Raw genomic sequence first — 15,211 nt, forward strand, 5'->3', positions numbered from 1 at the left:
ATCAAGGTCCCATCTCTCTACTGGAAGATTTTCTTGTTGTAAATTACTTTCACGTTTGTGATCTCTGGTTGGCAAGGTGACAACACTTGTATCTCTGTATTCTGACTTTAATTTAGAATAAAAGGTGAAAACATACAGATGGAATTTTTTTTAAATCTGTATTTTGTAGACACCTGAAGAACATGAATTGGAGACTGGGATCAAATCAAAAGAAGCTCGAAAGTACATTTTTAATTGTTTAGATGATATGGCTCAGGTAAGTATGGAAAGTTTCAGAAAGCCAGACATTTATGTATCTCTTTAATCAGAGATACAGTTCCATTGGTTATATTAAAGATAGATTCAATTTGTTATCGTCTAATATATGTTTTCATTTTTTACATAAATACATTAATATTCTTCCACATATTAAAAGAATGTTTGAATCCTAGCAAAGGATATTTTTAGAATTATATATTTCTCCTTTGCTTTTGCTTAACTAGTCTTTTGCGTGTCAGGATTTTGAAATATTAGTTACGAAGGTTCCTTTCTTGTCCATTTTTTCTACTAAATAAATACTTACATAAGAGCTAACATTTATTTAGTGCTTTTGTTCCACACTCTGTTTAAACACATACTATGTCATTTAATCTTTTCAGCAATAGAAACTATATTTAAGTAATAACAATCATTTTTGCTTAACTTCTTTGATCTGGATTTTGAATGAAAAGAGCGTATTCAGCTTTATTCTACCAACAGACTGTACCAAATTGAAGGTTTTAATTAGACAGTATAAGAAGAGCCTCCATTTGTGAAAAAATTTCCTCAGGTTTTTCTCTTGAGCTATATATATATATACATATATATATATACACATATACACACACACATACACACACATATAATACATATGAATATTATATATATATAAATATGTATACATAGCGCACATGTAAAATGTCTGCATTAAAGGTTGAGTGATGAAGTATAATATTTCTAAATTTTCCTTGTAAGGTGAACATGTCCACAGACTTAGAGGGAACAGATATGTTGGCAGAGAAGGCAGATCGAAGAGAATACATTGATCTGTTAAAAAAAATGCTAACAATTGATGCGGATAAGAGAATTACTCCTCTGAAAACTCTTAACCATCAGTTTGTGACAATGACTCACCTTCTGGATTTTCCACATAGCAATCAGTGAGTATAGTATGGTCTGCGGCATTTTGCCATGATGTGGTTTTCTGTTGAGTTACCATCTTACAGCTAAATGGAAGTATCACAAGAGTAGTGGCTTTGATACTTGCATATTTGGCTTACTGATGCTTTTCCTTCTCATTGAAAAATCATGAGATTAAAAATTAGATGTGTAAAAAAAATTAGATGTGTATTTTTCCTTTTTATGGTTCATTTCCTTTTTATGGTTCAAAACTCTTGGTTCATTTTCTCTGAAAGCACTCAGGGGTAAAAAACCATTGATCTGTATTTATCTTGAGTTATTTGCTATCTGTTTAAATCTCGGCATTTATTTAATTGAATTTTTAATCTCTTTTTTTAGTGTTAAGTCTTGTTTTCAGAACATGGAGATCTGCAAACGGAGGGTTCACATGTATGATACAGTGAGTCAGATCAAGAGTCCCTTCACCACGCATGTTGCCCCAAATACAAGCACAAATCTAACCATGAGCTTCAGCAACCAACTCAATACAGTGCACAATCAGGTATTCAGTAAATGATTTTGGAAACTCAGACCTAAGTGGGATAAAAACTAGTAAAAGTACAGGGTGAGGTAAAGAAACCAGTCTTTGCTTTGGTGGTCTTGTTGCTTCGTAAGAATTTTCAGATTGATAATACCTACACATCATGTGCTGACAAAAATTAAATACAAAGGCCTAATCCATGCCCTCATAGTCTTAGCATAGCCAAATTAAGTGGAACCTGGCTTCTATACTACTTACTGCTGTTGATTGTACTGACTTCAGCCAAATGACTCTCTTTTTGTTAGATAGCTCTCATTACATGTATCGAAAGGTGTTCCCAATCATTTTTTTCTATGCTGTATATTAGGTCCTCAGAACTTACTCATCTGATAACTGGAAGTTTGTACCCTTTGACCACCTCCCCAGCCATCTCCTACCCTGCCCCACCAACTACTGATCTACTCTTTGTTTCTATGAATTCCAATAATTAACTTTAAGAGTGGTTTTGCATTTGTTTGCCAAACAGTGATATTTATATTTAAGTTTGTTTCTGAAGATGTAAGTTTCCTAATTTCTTAGCTAGGTCTACTTTCTAAATGGAAGATCATATGAGATTTGGTGGGATCTCACATCCAGTAACTTTTTGCAAAGAAAGAAGAGGTAGGGGTTTATTTATATAGCCTCAACCAGAGCAGGACTGTTTTTTTATTCTTTGTTTTTCAGCTTTATAATCTACCTTAAATTTAAGAGATAGGAAGAATTTCTTAAGCAGAGAGTTATTTCAAAGACAGTTAACATTACATTTTAAAACTTCATTCTTAGTTTTTCTGGATAGAATCTATGTATGTAAAAATGTTTATGCCAATATCCTTTTGTTTTTAGGCCAGTGTTCTAGCTTCCAGTTCTACTGCAGCAGCTGCTACTCTTTCTCTGGCTAATTCAGATGTCTCACTGCTAAACTACCAGTCGGCTTTGTACCCATCATCTGCAGCACCAGTTCCTGGAGTTGCCCAGCAGGGTGTTTCCTTGCAGCCTGGAACCACCCAGATTTGCACTCAGACAGATCCATTCCAACAAACATTTATAGTATGTCCACCTGCTTTTCAAAGTAAGTGGGGAAACTCCTATATCATATGGTATATATCAGACCTACCTGCTTTAGGCAGATCCTAAGTAAGTATCTAGTTGTTTAGTTTTGATCTTTGACAAATTTAAACTCAGTCTTTGATTATGAAGATAACTGAAGTAGGTTGATCTTTTTTACATTGGTTATTTGTCTAATTATGATACTATCTGACATGTAGGCATTCAATTAATGTTTCCTTATTTGAACTGCCTGATAACCAGTTTTCTTGCCCATTGAGACCTTGTACTGATGTCCTACATCTAGCATAAACACGTATCTCTCAATGTGCAGAGTATATACATCTTGAAAAAACTTTGGAAACAGAACTGCTATATATTGAATCTTATTCCCTGTATCATTCCATTATAAAATAAAATTAGTATTCCAAATAAAAGGTAATTTTATTAAAAAATGTAAAAATCATGTTTAAGAATGTAGAAACCTCTTAAGTTACATTCAGAAGATCATTATTGAACTGAAAAATTCTACAAGCTGAGGTATTTGGGTAAGGCATTAACATTATCTGCTTCAGCTTATGAATTATATTGTTCCTGCAAACTCCTATCAGTAGAGGAACAGAATAGCTGAAGAAGGGGGCTCTCACCTGATGTGTTGCAATAAGATTTTAATTTTCACATTTCCATCCTTCCTCATTTTCTCATTGTTGTTCCGTGTTTATTGATCTGGTGAGCTACTTAAAAGTTTAAATAAATTATTTTAAGGATATATTCTGATGACATCTTGACTTTCCCAATAGAAAGTCAATGTCATGCCCTCTGGGAATAAACCAGGATTCAGGCTTCTCATAGCAGTTCACGTAGAAGCAGTTAGCATTTTTATCTTTTTACTTCAGTTACTTATTGACTGTGACTCTTGTTTGTGTGGTTTCTGACAGAGTCAGAGCAAGCAGAAGGAAAAGAGGGGCTAGGGGAGACAGATTACCGGGAGGACAGGAGAGCGATAGCAATGTAAATCAGGGAGAAACCACAGGGAGAGCGGAGGAGCAGATTCAAAACCCGTAAATGCAAATTTAGCCTAATATACCCAGTTATTTTTTGCGTATGCTTCATAATAGTAAATTCTATACTTTGGGTTGTCATATGTTGAGTGATTCTTCTACTGAACTTAGCAAATAGCCACCCCTCTCCCCTTCACCTTTCCCAAAGTGAGTTTCATTGGAACAGTTTTCAGATGTGCGACTGAAGTTTTCTGCTTCTTCTCAGATGATATTTAAGAGATGAGGCAGAAGAACTTTTAGTTCCTTTAACAAAACAAATTGTAAGGAGAAGAGGTAGAGGGGAAAAGTGGTTTAACCCCTTTTGGTATAATTAGGTAAGTATAAGCTTTGGAAATTTTTTTCCTATTTGGGAAGTCTAAATAACCTTAGGAGCTAGATAGAGCAAATTTTAAAATTTACAAATGAAAGGGAGTTTTAAAATTAAAGTGATGACAGTAGTGAAAACTGATATGTATTACTTACTACATGCCAGAAAATGTTCTAAGTGCTTTTACATGCATGTATTCATACTCATAAACAACCCTGGGAAGTGGATAATGTCATTATGCCCAATTTATAGGTGAGAAAACTGATCGTGATTCCCTCATTTGCCCAGTTTTTATGCCCAGTCAGCGGCAGGGCCATGATTTGAACCCAGGCAGTGGGCCCATAGCTTATACATCTTGAAGTGTTATACTCTGTACTGCCTTTCAGTGTCTAAACTCAAAGAGCTGTAGGGAGTTGTCGGTTCATTTGCCAACCATAGCCATATGCTGGTTTCTGCCCAGCAGGCCTCTGTACCAGGTTGCCTACTTTTCTTTCACCATCTGCTCTTTCACAAGATGCCTACACTTAGAGGAGAATAGACCCTCATCCATTTGACAGCTTTACTCTTCTTGCCATACTTTCATGGTTTTTTATTTATTTAAAGGGCTATGTTCAACACAAACAAAAAACAAAACAAATAAAAACAAAACTTTAATCCTTTTAGTTCAGGGTTCAGGGAGAACCTTCCCAAAGTGTTGCCTTTTGTTAATTCTTTGTTTCCACTTGGGGTTCCCTGAAAAAGCTAGTTTTAAACTAGCTTGGCTGCTGTGGCTTAGCCTAAATTACTATAGCAATCTAATACTTATTTAGAGTCACATTTGTGGGTCAGTATATAAATACTACTTTCTATAGTATTCCAGTTGACCAAAATAGATAGACATTTTGCTCAGTGGAAACTATAATTCTGTAATTTTGTCCTCTTCTATTTCATCACCCTGGGACACAAAGATGAGCTTCTATAGTGAACATTTCTTCCTAAATTTTGCCGTAGGAGGCTATTGCAATAATGTTGTCTTGTAGTTAGCCATGGAAATATAGACAAGAATCCTTGATGTTACTTAGCTTTCTGATTAGGTAGCATTGCCTTAGGAAGAACGGCTGGCAATTTTTTTTTTTTTCAATCTGGATACCTGGATTTGTTTCCTTTTCTTTTGATGTAAGTAGCACTTTTAAAAAAGTTATTATTAGAGTGTTGTAATTCTGATTTTACTAGTCTCTTTTACTTTGTACATTTCTGGATTATGTTTTCCTATGTGACAATTAGTTACTAAATTAAATTACTGAAATGCAAACTTGGAAGACTTAACTTGCTGAAAACAACAATATTAGAGTTTATGAGTTATGCTCATTTGATACCTCCATAGTAATATTCAGAGAAATTAGTTGGTGATAGCCTAGAAATTGTCACTGAAGGAATATTCTAATTAAAATGGCTGTATCCTCACTTAACAAAACGCAAGCATCAGTGAATCAGAGGCATTATAGAAACTTAAATTCTTTACGTTGAAAGCTTTGATAGGGTAGGTTTAAAAGAAAGTTTTGAAGGTTCTCTTCTCAAGTCTTGGCAGAAGGGAGAACTATCTTGATCCCCTCTTTTCCCCAGAATGAGATACTCCTGATTGCACGAAACATTTATTCAACATTTGTGCCCAGAGGATAATGAATAAAATGATAAAGAGACATGGTCACTGTTCTAAAGGCAGCAAAATTTCTTAATTTTCCTAGCTTTCCATTAGCTAGAGAAGAGCTTTAGAAAGCTGTCAGTGACGAGAGCAGATTTCTAAAATAAGTACAAAAAAGTGTTTCTGTAAACCACAATGTCTACTTTTAAAATATTTTTGTCCTAGGCATAATTCCTTCAGTTCACATACTGGTTAAAGATAAAATATATGACTGAATTGTGAACTAGGTTATATATTTTTGAGGAGTTGGGTAAAAACATCCCCTTAAAATATTCTAAATAAAAGCGTAGCTAAGATAATAAATTATTGAGCTTTTCATAATGTTTCTTATCTAATTAACCAGAAGTTATAAAGTCTTTGCTTTTAATAGATTACACTTTTTAAATGCTTAAGTTTTTTTCCCTCTAGGATTAAAAGCTGAACATAACTTACTAAGTGAAGGTTTTTTGTTTGTTTGTTTTTACCTCTACTGTTAATGGAAGTGGGATGAGTGTTGTGTTTTAAGCTTTGTTGGATAAAAAAAAAATTTTGAATTTCCTGAAGCCAGCCCTCCCTCTGTCAGGCATCTTTCCATTAATCCAACCTGAAGGGAATCAAGTCTCCCTTTCCTTAACTTCCCAGACTTCGGTGAAACTCCTTTGTCTTAAGTGTCTAGAACTAAAACCTGGGTGGTAGATTTTTCGAACTGAAAAGCTAAAAACAAACCCAGAAACCCCCAAACAAGCAGTACCCCCAGACCTAGCAAAGCAACATAACTGTGATGTTACTTTTTACAGCTGGACTACAAGCAACAACAAAGCATTCTGGATTCCCTGTAAGGATGGATAATGCTGTGCCAATTGTACCCCAGGCACCAGCTGCTCAGCCACTACAGATACAGTCGGGAGTTCTTACACAGGTAAAAGACAGAGCAGCTTGGATACTCAATAGTGCTGAAGTTCTCTGAAGCACTGTTGAGAATCAGATATTTTGTCCTAGGAAATGGTATTTGCTTTGACTGTAAGATCTTTCTTGGTCACGATTCAGTGGACTTAAAATGAAACATCTATAATGGAATGACATACTCATTCCTAACACTATTGCAACTCTGCCAGTGACTTCCTTAGACTTGGAGACATAAATATCCAGACTTTGAGAAATTGTCTACTGAGTAAATTTAATTTTGTGGGATGAAGTTATTTTTTTATCTTGATGTTCTTAAAGGTATAGGACACATGTAACAACACTTTGATTCTAAAAGTAAAAGGTTCCCCTTTTGCTCTCTTAGTGTCCCCATTACTCACTCTTTGAGAATTTTATCACAGTTGAGAGGCTGGATTATATCAGGATGCCTCTTCGAGTATTACATTCCTTCATTCCTTGTGTTTAACTAGGCTGTAGAAAGGTTTAAAACATTATCCCTGCCATGCAAAATGCAGCTAAGATGGTCAAGAAACTCATGAAATATTCATATAAGCAACAAACACTATATTTTTAATTCTGTGTATAAATGTTTGTGGCCCATAACACATAGCAAATCTGAAATCCAAAACCCTGATTTTGTGAGTAGGAAGAGGAAGAATTCTTAATACATGCCTTTGTTAACTGAGTTTTTTAGAACTGATCCTCTGAATCCAGCCCAAGAAGGATTCCCATACTTTTTTGCTTTAGGCCATTGACATTTGACCTAGTGGTCCAATGCTGTGCGGAGTTGAAGGGGAAAGTTGTGTTTGGTACATGCATTTTAAGTGATATGAAATTACTGCTTATTGTTGGTAATAACTTGGGGGAAATGAAAACCCTTCTGAATCCAGATAACCTGCCTCCATGTTTGTTTCACTCACCTGCCTAATCTACATTTCAGGGAAGCTGTACACCACTAATGGTAGCAACTCTCCACCCTCAAGTAGCCACCATCACACCGCAGTATGCGGTGCCCTTTACTCTGAGCTGCGCAGCCGGCCGGCCGGCGCTGGTTGAACAGACTGCCGCTGTACTGGTAATTCCCCTCACTTGATTGTGTTACTAACGGAGTTTCTTTGGTTTCTTTCTTTTTTTTACTTTTTCCTGTTTGTTTTTGTTCTGTTTTCTTCTGGTTTTCTCATTTTTCAAAAAAAATTTTTTTAACTTAGTCTTTGCAGAGGGCATGGAAGCATGTGCCATCTTGTGGCTGTGTTCTTGCTACATCTTTAATGTCTCATTGTTTTCCTCCCCAACATTTGCTGAAGCACTGTTTGACTCTGATGTTCAGTGTGGCTCTGAAAGGGGTCAGACCCCTTGATTCTTCTTTGCCAGCCTAGTGTGATAAAAGCTCTTGGCGTAGCCTCAGAAGAGCTTCAACACTGTTATCTGTTTCTCTGCCCTATCCTTTACCCTCTGAACCTTGAGAATAAAGGAAATGGCCTTTAGTTTGGCTCTGCTACAGGTACCGGATGGCCAAAATTGGAACTCCTTGGCAAGTTAGCTTCCTTCTTTATTGACTGTTTTAAGCTTCTAAAACTTTTGTGTATGTAGAAATGTTTAAGATGCTCTTACTTTATTTCCTTATTAGTTGACATTAACTTTCCCTCTATGAACACATGAAGATAACTCTTTGCTACTTATGATCAGTGGCAGCTAATATCTTCCATTTAAACATCTTTCCTTTAGAGCCTTTTTAGATCATATTTCATTTGTTGGTTGAAATCAAAGGTGAACTCATTTATAGGGGTTTTGGAGAAATTAATTATTTTACAAATAGGTCTTTATACAAAGATGAGGATATGACTGAAAAACTTTATGCAAGAATATCTTTGTTATCAAAAGTCATGGGGAAAATTTATTAAATATAGCAGCAAATATAGTGTGGGTTTTAGAGATAGGAAAACAAACAAATAGGACTTTGAGGTATATTTCAGCATTTGTAACCTTAATAGTGATTTTTGGATGTGTTTGGTTTACTTGGGGGAGTTAGAATTATTTATTTGACATCTGGCATTTTATCATTTAAAATTTAAAATTAGATAAGCATTCGAAAACCTAATTGATACTGTTGACCCCTGATATTTCTCCATCTTTCAGAGTGGCTTTAAATTTCTCTTGTTGTTTCTCAAGGACTCGTGTGAGTGAAAAACACTTTCAGAATACATACTTTAGTTGCTGGAATTTCTTTGGTTTTCAATTTAAGGGTCTTTGTCACCGCCAAATTAATTACATCATAAGCATAAGCCCTGAGTGTGAGGGAGTCAGATATATTTCCAACTTGATTGATCCAAGCCACTGGTTTTAACTTGCACACCTATAGTTTTGAGGTTGGGAATGTTAGTTGACACTTCTCCTTTGCTGCTTCTCTTAAGTTTGCACTAGCCATTTGCTAAGCTTTGCATATTTTTGTTCTTCCTCTGTCAAAACAGTTCGTCGCTTGGAACGCCAGATTTCTGCCTCACGTTGAAATGTTATTTCTTGCTTTGTATTAAACTACATGCTTTGTCTTGTGCAGGTGTTGGCTTATGGAAAGACGCATGGTGTGACTTAACATACTTCTCTTATTTTTTGTTTTGTTTTGTTTTGTTTTGTTTTGAATTCTGCTTATGGTAGCAGACATGTTTGCAGTTTCTCTGATTTGAAGGCTTCTTGTTTGGAACCGGTATTTGTAACAAGTGGATCTGTTACTTGCAGAAATATTTTTAAAACAGTGTGTTGATGGCCTTGCAGTTTGGAATTCAAGAAACAGAACCATATGTACCCAAGCATTGTAGGTGATTGTACTGTGGAATTCAGGTTTAAAAAGCAGACTTTCAAATCTGTTCCTATTTTTCTAGGAAATGCCACAATTTCCGTAAGAAGTACAGAAAACATATTTGTTGCTATTTATTGCAAGTGGCATGGCTTGTTAAGAACTACAAACAATGTATTTTCCTTTAGTGATTAGTTTTTATGTCGAGTTATGTTTCTACAAATGATGCATATTTAGGAAACTACTAAGAACAAAATATGGTACTCTCTGCATCTATTTCTTAAATATTTTTCTTATTGCATTTTTTAAAAATGCTACCACATGGCTATAAATGATGAAGTTAGCTTTCTCTTGCTGGCATTAAGCTTGTTTGCCAAAGGATTTTGGCCTTTGGTCATCCACATCTGGCTCCATTTTCCAAGTACTACCCTTTTAAAAAGGAACAATTCTCCTCTTTGTTTTATGGGTTGAATTGACCTGATGTCTTTTATCTGATTGGCACTCAAATTTTTAAATTCCTATTTTTAATCTCAAGGGAGTTGTCTTAACTCTTTCTTGGGATGTTTTTAGACTCTTTGCAAAAATGTTACTCCAGCATTTAACTAGAGCTTACTTCTGAACTTTCAGACTCCTTTACTCTGCAGTATAATAGACTCTTAACCACAGGGATCTTCTTTTCTTTAATACCCTGGTGGTCAGGTTATGGAGGTGGCCAAGAGAAGGCAGCGTGTTCTTTTTCCCTGTTCATAAGACTTGTAACCTTGAGCCCCTCTGACCTTTCTTTTTTTAATCTCTGCAAGTTAACAATCTACAAGAAACTTCTTTTAAGATATGAATTTTTCTTTCATCTAAAAAACAGAAGAAAAAGCCAAGAGTGAGTCAAGTCTGGATCTTTTTGTGTTTGTTTCCTTACAGCAGGCTTGGCCTGGAGGAACCCAACAAATTCTCCTGCCTTCAACTTGGCAACAGTTGCCTGGGGTAGCTCTACACAACTCAGTCCAGCCCACTGCAGTGATTCCAGAGGCCATGGGCAGTGGCCAGCAGCTCACAGACTGGAGGCAAGTGCCCTATGTTCCTCTCTGGGAGAATTTGCAAGGGCAGATCCCTTAGGGAAGGACCACTTGAGGATTTGGTGAGACGGGAAGAAGGTAAAGGAAAGGAGAGATTTATCTCTGTGTGAAATCCTTGAAGAAAAGAATCCATATCAGGCTAGGAGACAGAGTTATAAGAAAACTTTGAATACAGGAAAACAGTAGGTTCTAAGTTCAGGAATTATTTACTTCAGATTTAAAGAAAGTCTTATGCAATAAGAAACCATACAGTGAAAACCCCTAAAGCCTTATAATCCAGGTGCCCAACTACAATAATAAAACACAGCTTTATTTGGTTGTTTTAATTGCTTTTAGTACCTATTTCGTCCTGACTTCCCAGCGTTTTCAGCATTCATGCTTCTCTTTCTGATGATACAGGAATGCCCACTCTCATGGCAACCAGTACAGCACTATTATGCAGCAGCCATCCTTGCTGACTAACCATGTGACATTGGCCACTGCTCAGCCCCTTAATGTTGGCGTTGCCCATGTTGTCAGACAACAACAATCCAGTTCCCTCCCTTCAAAGAAGAATAAGCAGTCTGCTCCAGTCTCTTCTAAGTAAGTCTCTGTTCGGGCCGATAGTTAAAACTGCCAGTTTGAAAGATATGTCGCCTGGCATTTAGAGTGTTGGAGTATAGACACTTTTGGTATGAGGCAGCAAGAAGCTGCCAAATTGAAAAGAGCTAACCTTCGGGCATGCATACAAAGGTGTTCTGGTTATGCTAATCCTTTCTCTCTGCTGCCACTTTGAATCCAGCCTTCTTTTGGCTGATGCTTTTATTTTTCTGCCCACTTCACAGAGTGAAATTTAACCATGGGGTAAAGGGCATACAAAAATAAAATCTATATTCTAATTTTGGTGTTCTTGTCCTGGAAACCCTGGCTAGAGTGGCTAGTTTATTTTTTATTGGAACTTTTATAGTTAAGTGTATTGGCTTAATGATTTGGTAAGAAGGAATCAAAGAGCAAATTGGAAAGAGTTCTGGGGAAAAGATATCTAGTTTTGGGGACCAAGCACTGAATGATCTTTCTTGTGACCTTTTCCTACAGGTCCTCTCTGGATGTTCTGCCTTCTCAAGTCTATTCTCTGGTTGGGAGCAGCCCCCTCCGTACCACATCTTCTTATAATTCCCTAGTCCCTGTACAAGATCAGCATCAGCCAATCATCATTCCAGATACTCCCAGCCCTCCTGTGAGTGTCATCACTATCCGCAGTGACACTGATGAGGAAGAGGACAACAAATACAAGCCCAATAGGTAAGGCAGGTGAATGGTTCCCTAGCTCTGTGGCTCCTGCCCTTGGTCTTAGTCTGTTGGCTTCACACAAGTGGCTCAATTTTGGCTATGAAAGGAAGGACTAAAAAGGGGTATTTAGGAAGCATGGCCGTGGATGAGTGAGCCAGAACACTCAAGTTTCCATAACTGAGCATTGTCAAGTTTTCTGTAATATTATACATGTTCATCAGTTAAATCAGTCGTTCAGATACATTAGATGGAAGGTATAGATTACGTTGTCAGGCTATTCTGGCTTGGAATGCACATTATATACTACAGACATGATCCCCTGCCTTTAAGGAACTTTAGAGTCTGAAAACAGATACTGTAACAGAAGCATGTAAAAAATAATTAATTGGAACAAGTTGGTAGATGTGAGATTATATGAAATTCGTGCAATTTTTTAATCTGAACAGACCTCTTTGGAAGAGGTAGAACTTTAAGTAGGGCTACCTTCTTTTCCCCCCTCTGCTATATGGTCATTCAGCTTACGAATTTAAGTACCAGATTATTTCCTCTTATCCCAGCACCTTAATCCAAGTCCTTAATTGGGCAGTTAACTAAGAGAGATAGGATACATTTAAGAACTGTGATACACACCTCTCTTGGTGTGAACATAGTCAGTTGCCTTCATTGTTCTGTGTTCTTCTTCATTGCGTTTTTGGTGTTAGGCATATAGAAGAGGCAATAACTCTACTTTTACCTGAGGAGGAAGGATTCATGCATGAAAGTAACTTAGGAGACTTAACAGAGTCATCACGTGTAAATGAAGTTTAAATGAACTTGAAAGAGTAACTTTAGAATGAAATACTTCAAAAGGGCTATTTACAAATGGTATTTACAAATGGCTATTTACAAATGGTAAATAGACTTGAAACTAAGTTTTGAAAGTGGTTATTGAACTGATTTGGGGAAGAAAAAAGTAAACTTTCCAGTGAAGAAAAGGGGCCTAGTACTGGCAAAAATTATATAACCAGCAGGATTGCTTTGACCTGAGGCAAGCCTATTAAAAATTAAGGAAAAGGTAAAGTTAGTAAGGTAGGGATCATTTTGTGAAGAAACTTTTTTTAGAAACACCTATAGTGAGAAGTTTGATTAGATACAGTAAAGAACCATTTATAGTCTAGCAGGGTGATATGAAAATAAAGTGGTGTTTGAAGAATACTGGTGAAATAACTGCGAATGGGAATGGCTAAGCGGCAACATAGAATAGTTGCTAGAGGTGTGTACTTTGGAGTCATTCTGTCCTGGATCTGAATCCTGTCTTCACGACTTACCACTTGTGTGACCTTGGTCAAGTTTCTTAATCTCCATCTCCTTCTGCCTCAGTTGCCTTATCTGCAAAACAGGGATAAAGTACCTACTTCATGGAAGTGTTGTGAGGATTCAGTGAGATATGTGTAGAGTGTAAGAATAGTGCCTGATGCATAATAAGCACTCAGAAATTTGTTGCTGCTACTGTTGTTATTATTACTAGCATTATGATTATCATCATTTTTATTATGGGAAGACCAGAGACCAGCAAAGAAACATTGCTAAAAGGGGGTTGAATTTTCATGTATTTTCTTCTCCTCAGCTCTGGCCTGAAGGCACGGTCTAATGTCATCAGTTATGTCACTGTCAATGATTCTCCAGACTCTGACTCTTCCTTGAGCAGCCCATATTCCACTGATACCCTGAGTGCTCTCCGGGGCAATAGTGGACCCCTTCCGGAGGGTCCCAGCAGAGTCGTGGGGGATGGCACTGGCACCCGCACCATCATTGTACCTCCACTGAAAACTCAGCTTGGTGACTGCACTGTAGCAACCCAGGCCTCAGGTGAGTTTCTTCACAGCTGGAGTTGAATGCTCCTTTGATGTGTGTATCTTTAGTATTTTGCTATAATATATTTTTGCCAATGGTACAGACCAGTGGCATAGATTTTTCCTAAAAATTGCCTAGTTCAGAAATCAGTTCCTTGTGATGTGAAATTATTTTTGGCCATCAGTTTATCTTCCTGTGTTTATTTTGCTTGGATCAATATAAAAGTGAGTTTGTAGACACAGTAATACACTCACTGTTGATGGGAGAAGGTAGATACGACTTTTGTTAGATGGCAGGGAGAATTAACAGGCAGGTTTTTTTGCCACAGGTGATTCAGATTTGACAATCCAGTAATGAACGGGAACTGATAATATTAAAAGTGATTGCAAAAGTTTTTTTGGAAAACAATATGTACTTTAGGTCTTTTCTTGCCCAGTGGCATAGCAGTGATGCTTTTGTGGGTTGTATTATCAACCAAATTACCTCCATCTGTTTTGCTTTGTGAGATGCTGGTTTTAGGTTCCCTGGTTCAGTTATTGGGTAATGAAATGCTAACTGCAGTAACAAGCCCCGGTTTTCGTGGCTTAACATAATAGAAATTTATTTCTTAGTCATATGAGTTCCCAGTGCAAGTGCTCCTGGTTGGTAGGCCTGGCAGCGAGTTAAGGATCAGAGCCTTGGAATCCTCGGCATCCAATCAGAAGGAGAAGGAAAGTATGGAGGAGGCACACACAGTTTTTAACCTCTTTAGCCCCGGAAATAGTGAAAACTCATCACATGGCTCCACCTAGAGACAAGGGGGCCCAGAAAAATGTAGTCCTTGTCTAGGCAGCTCTTTTCCAGTGGCAACTCTATACACCAAAGGCGAGGACTGTGAAAGTTTGGCATCGATATAGCCATCTCTTCGTACTTTTATAAATTAGTGTTTTACCATGAATTATAATACTGCCGAAGACATAAACAGTGTTCTAGTTTGAGGGTGACGTGTGGTTCTCCTCCTGAGAAGTAGACAACTGCCCAATGCAGACAGGGCAAAACTTCCTGATGCCAGGCTACTGAGAAACATTATTAGGAGCTCTGTCCACTATTGGGTCCAAAGAAAATAGGTTGCTCCCTAAGTCACTGAATAAATGCTCCAGTTTTCCTAGTGGGACCACAGAAGGAAGCAAAATTTTGAAAATTGATCGTGCTTATATTCAGCTGCACTTTCTGCAGTTTCTTAGAATTTGAAGACAGTGAATGCCCAAGAAGATATAATCTTGTCTTCCTTTAAACCCCTTTGACACCTAAATGTTCCTAAATATTACCAATATCTTACTCAGCTTCACATTGTCATTTCTGTACTTGTTTAATCCCTTCCTACATAAACTCTAGGCTCCTTGAGAGCAGGGACCGTGTCTTACTTGTGTTTATATTTCTAATAGTACCTTTCACATTACTGGAGATTAGATAATATTTACTGAAGTGAACCTTTTAAAGATCTTTATGGAGCTTTGTAGAAAAACAGAAAAGAAATGGATAATACAGTTTTTGTT

General features: G+C 37.1%; 1 protein-coding gene across 4 annotated transcripts in view; it reads left to right on the forward strand.

Moving 5' to 3' along the window:
• The window catches only part of HIPK1 (homeodomain interacting protein kinase 1), a gene marked incomplete at both ends in the record, with an annotated part of 35,167 nt that overhangs the window by 17,844 nt on the left and 2,112 nt on the right, over positions 1-15,211 (forward strand). The window contains 10 exons of one of the 4 annotated variants that reach the window (XM_079696985.1): positions 170-256; positions 994-1,178; positions 1,537-1,699; positions 2,561-2,786; positions 6,587-6,708; positions 7,654-7,788; positions 10,420-10,562; positions 10,974-11,156; positions 11,649-11,855; positions 13,450-13,691. In XM_079696985.1, coding sequence (XP_079553111.1) covers positions 170-256; positions 994-1,178; positions 1,537-1,699; positions 2,561-2,786; positions 6,587-6,708; positions 7,654-7,788; positions 10,420-10,562; positions 10,974-11,156; positions 11,649-11,855; positions 13,450-13,691 — 1,693 coding nt within the window. The remainder of the gene's footprint in view (positions 1-169; positions 257-993; positions 1,179-1,536; positions 1,700-2,560; positions 2,787-6,586; positions 6,709-7,653; positions 7,789-10,419; positions 10,563-10,973; positions 11,157-11,648; positions 11,856-13,449; positions 13,692-15,211) is intronic. The other 3 variants (XM_079696986.1, XM_079696987.1, XM_079696988.1) reach the window with 3 other exon arrangements.

Source organism: Hyperoodon ampullatus (assembly GCF_949752795.1).
Source record: "Hyperoodon ampullatus genome assembly, chromosome: 2".
Lineage (NCBI taxonomy): Eukaryota > Metazoa > Chordata > Mammalia > Artiodactyla > Ziphiidae > Hyperoodon > Hyperoodon ampullatus.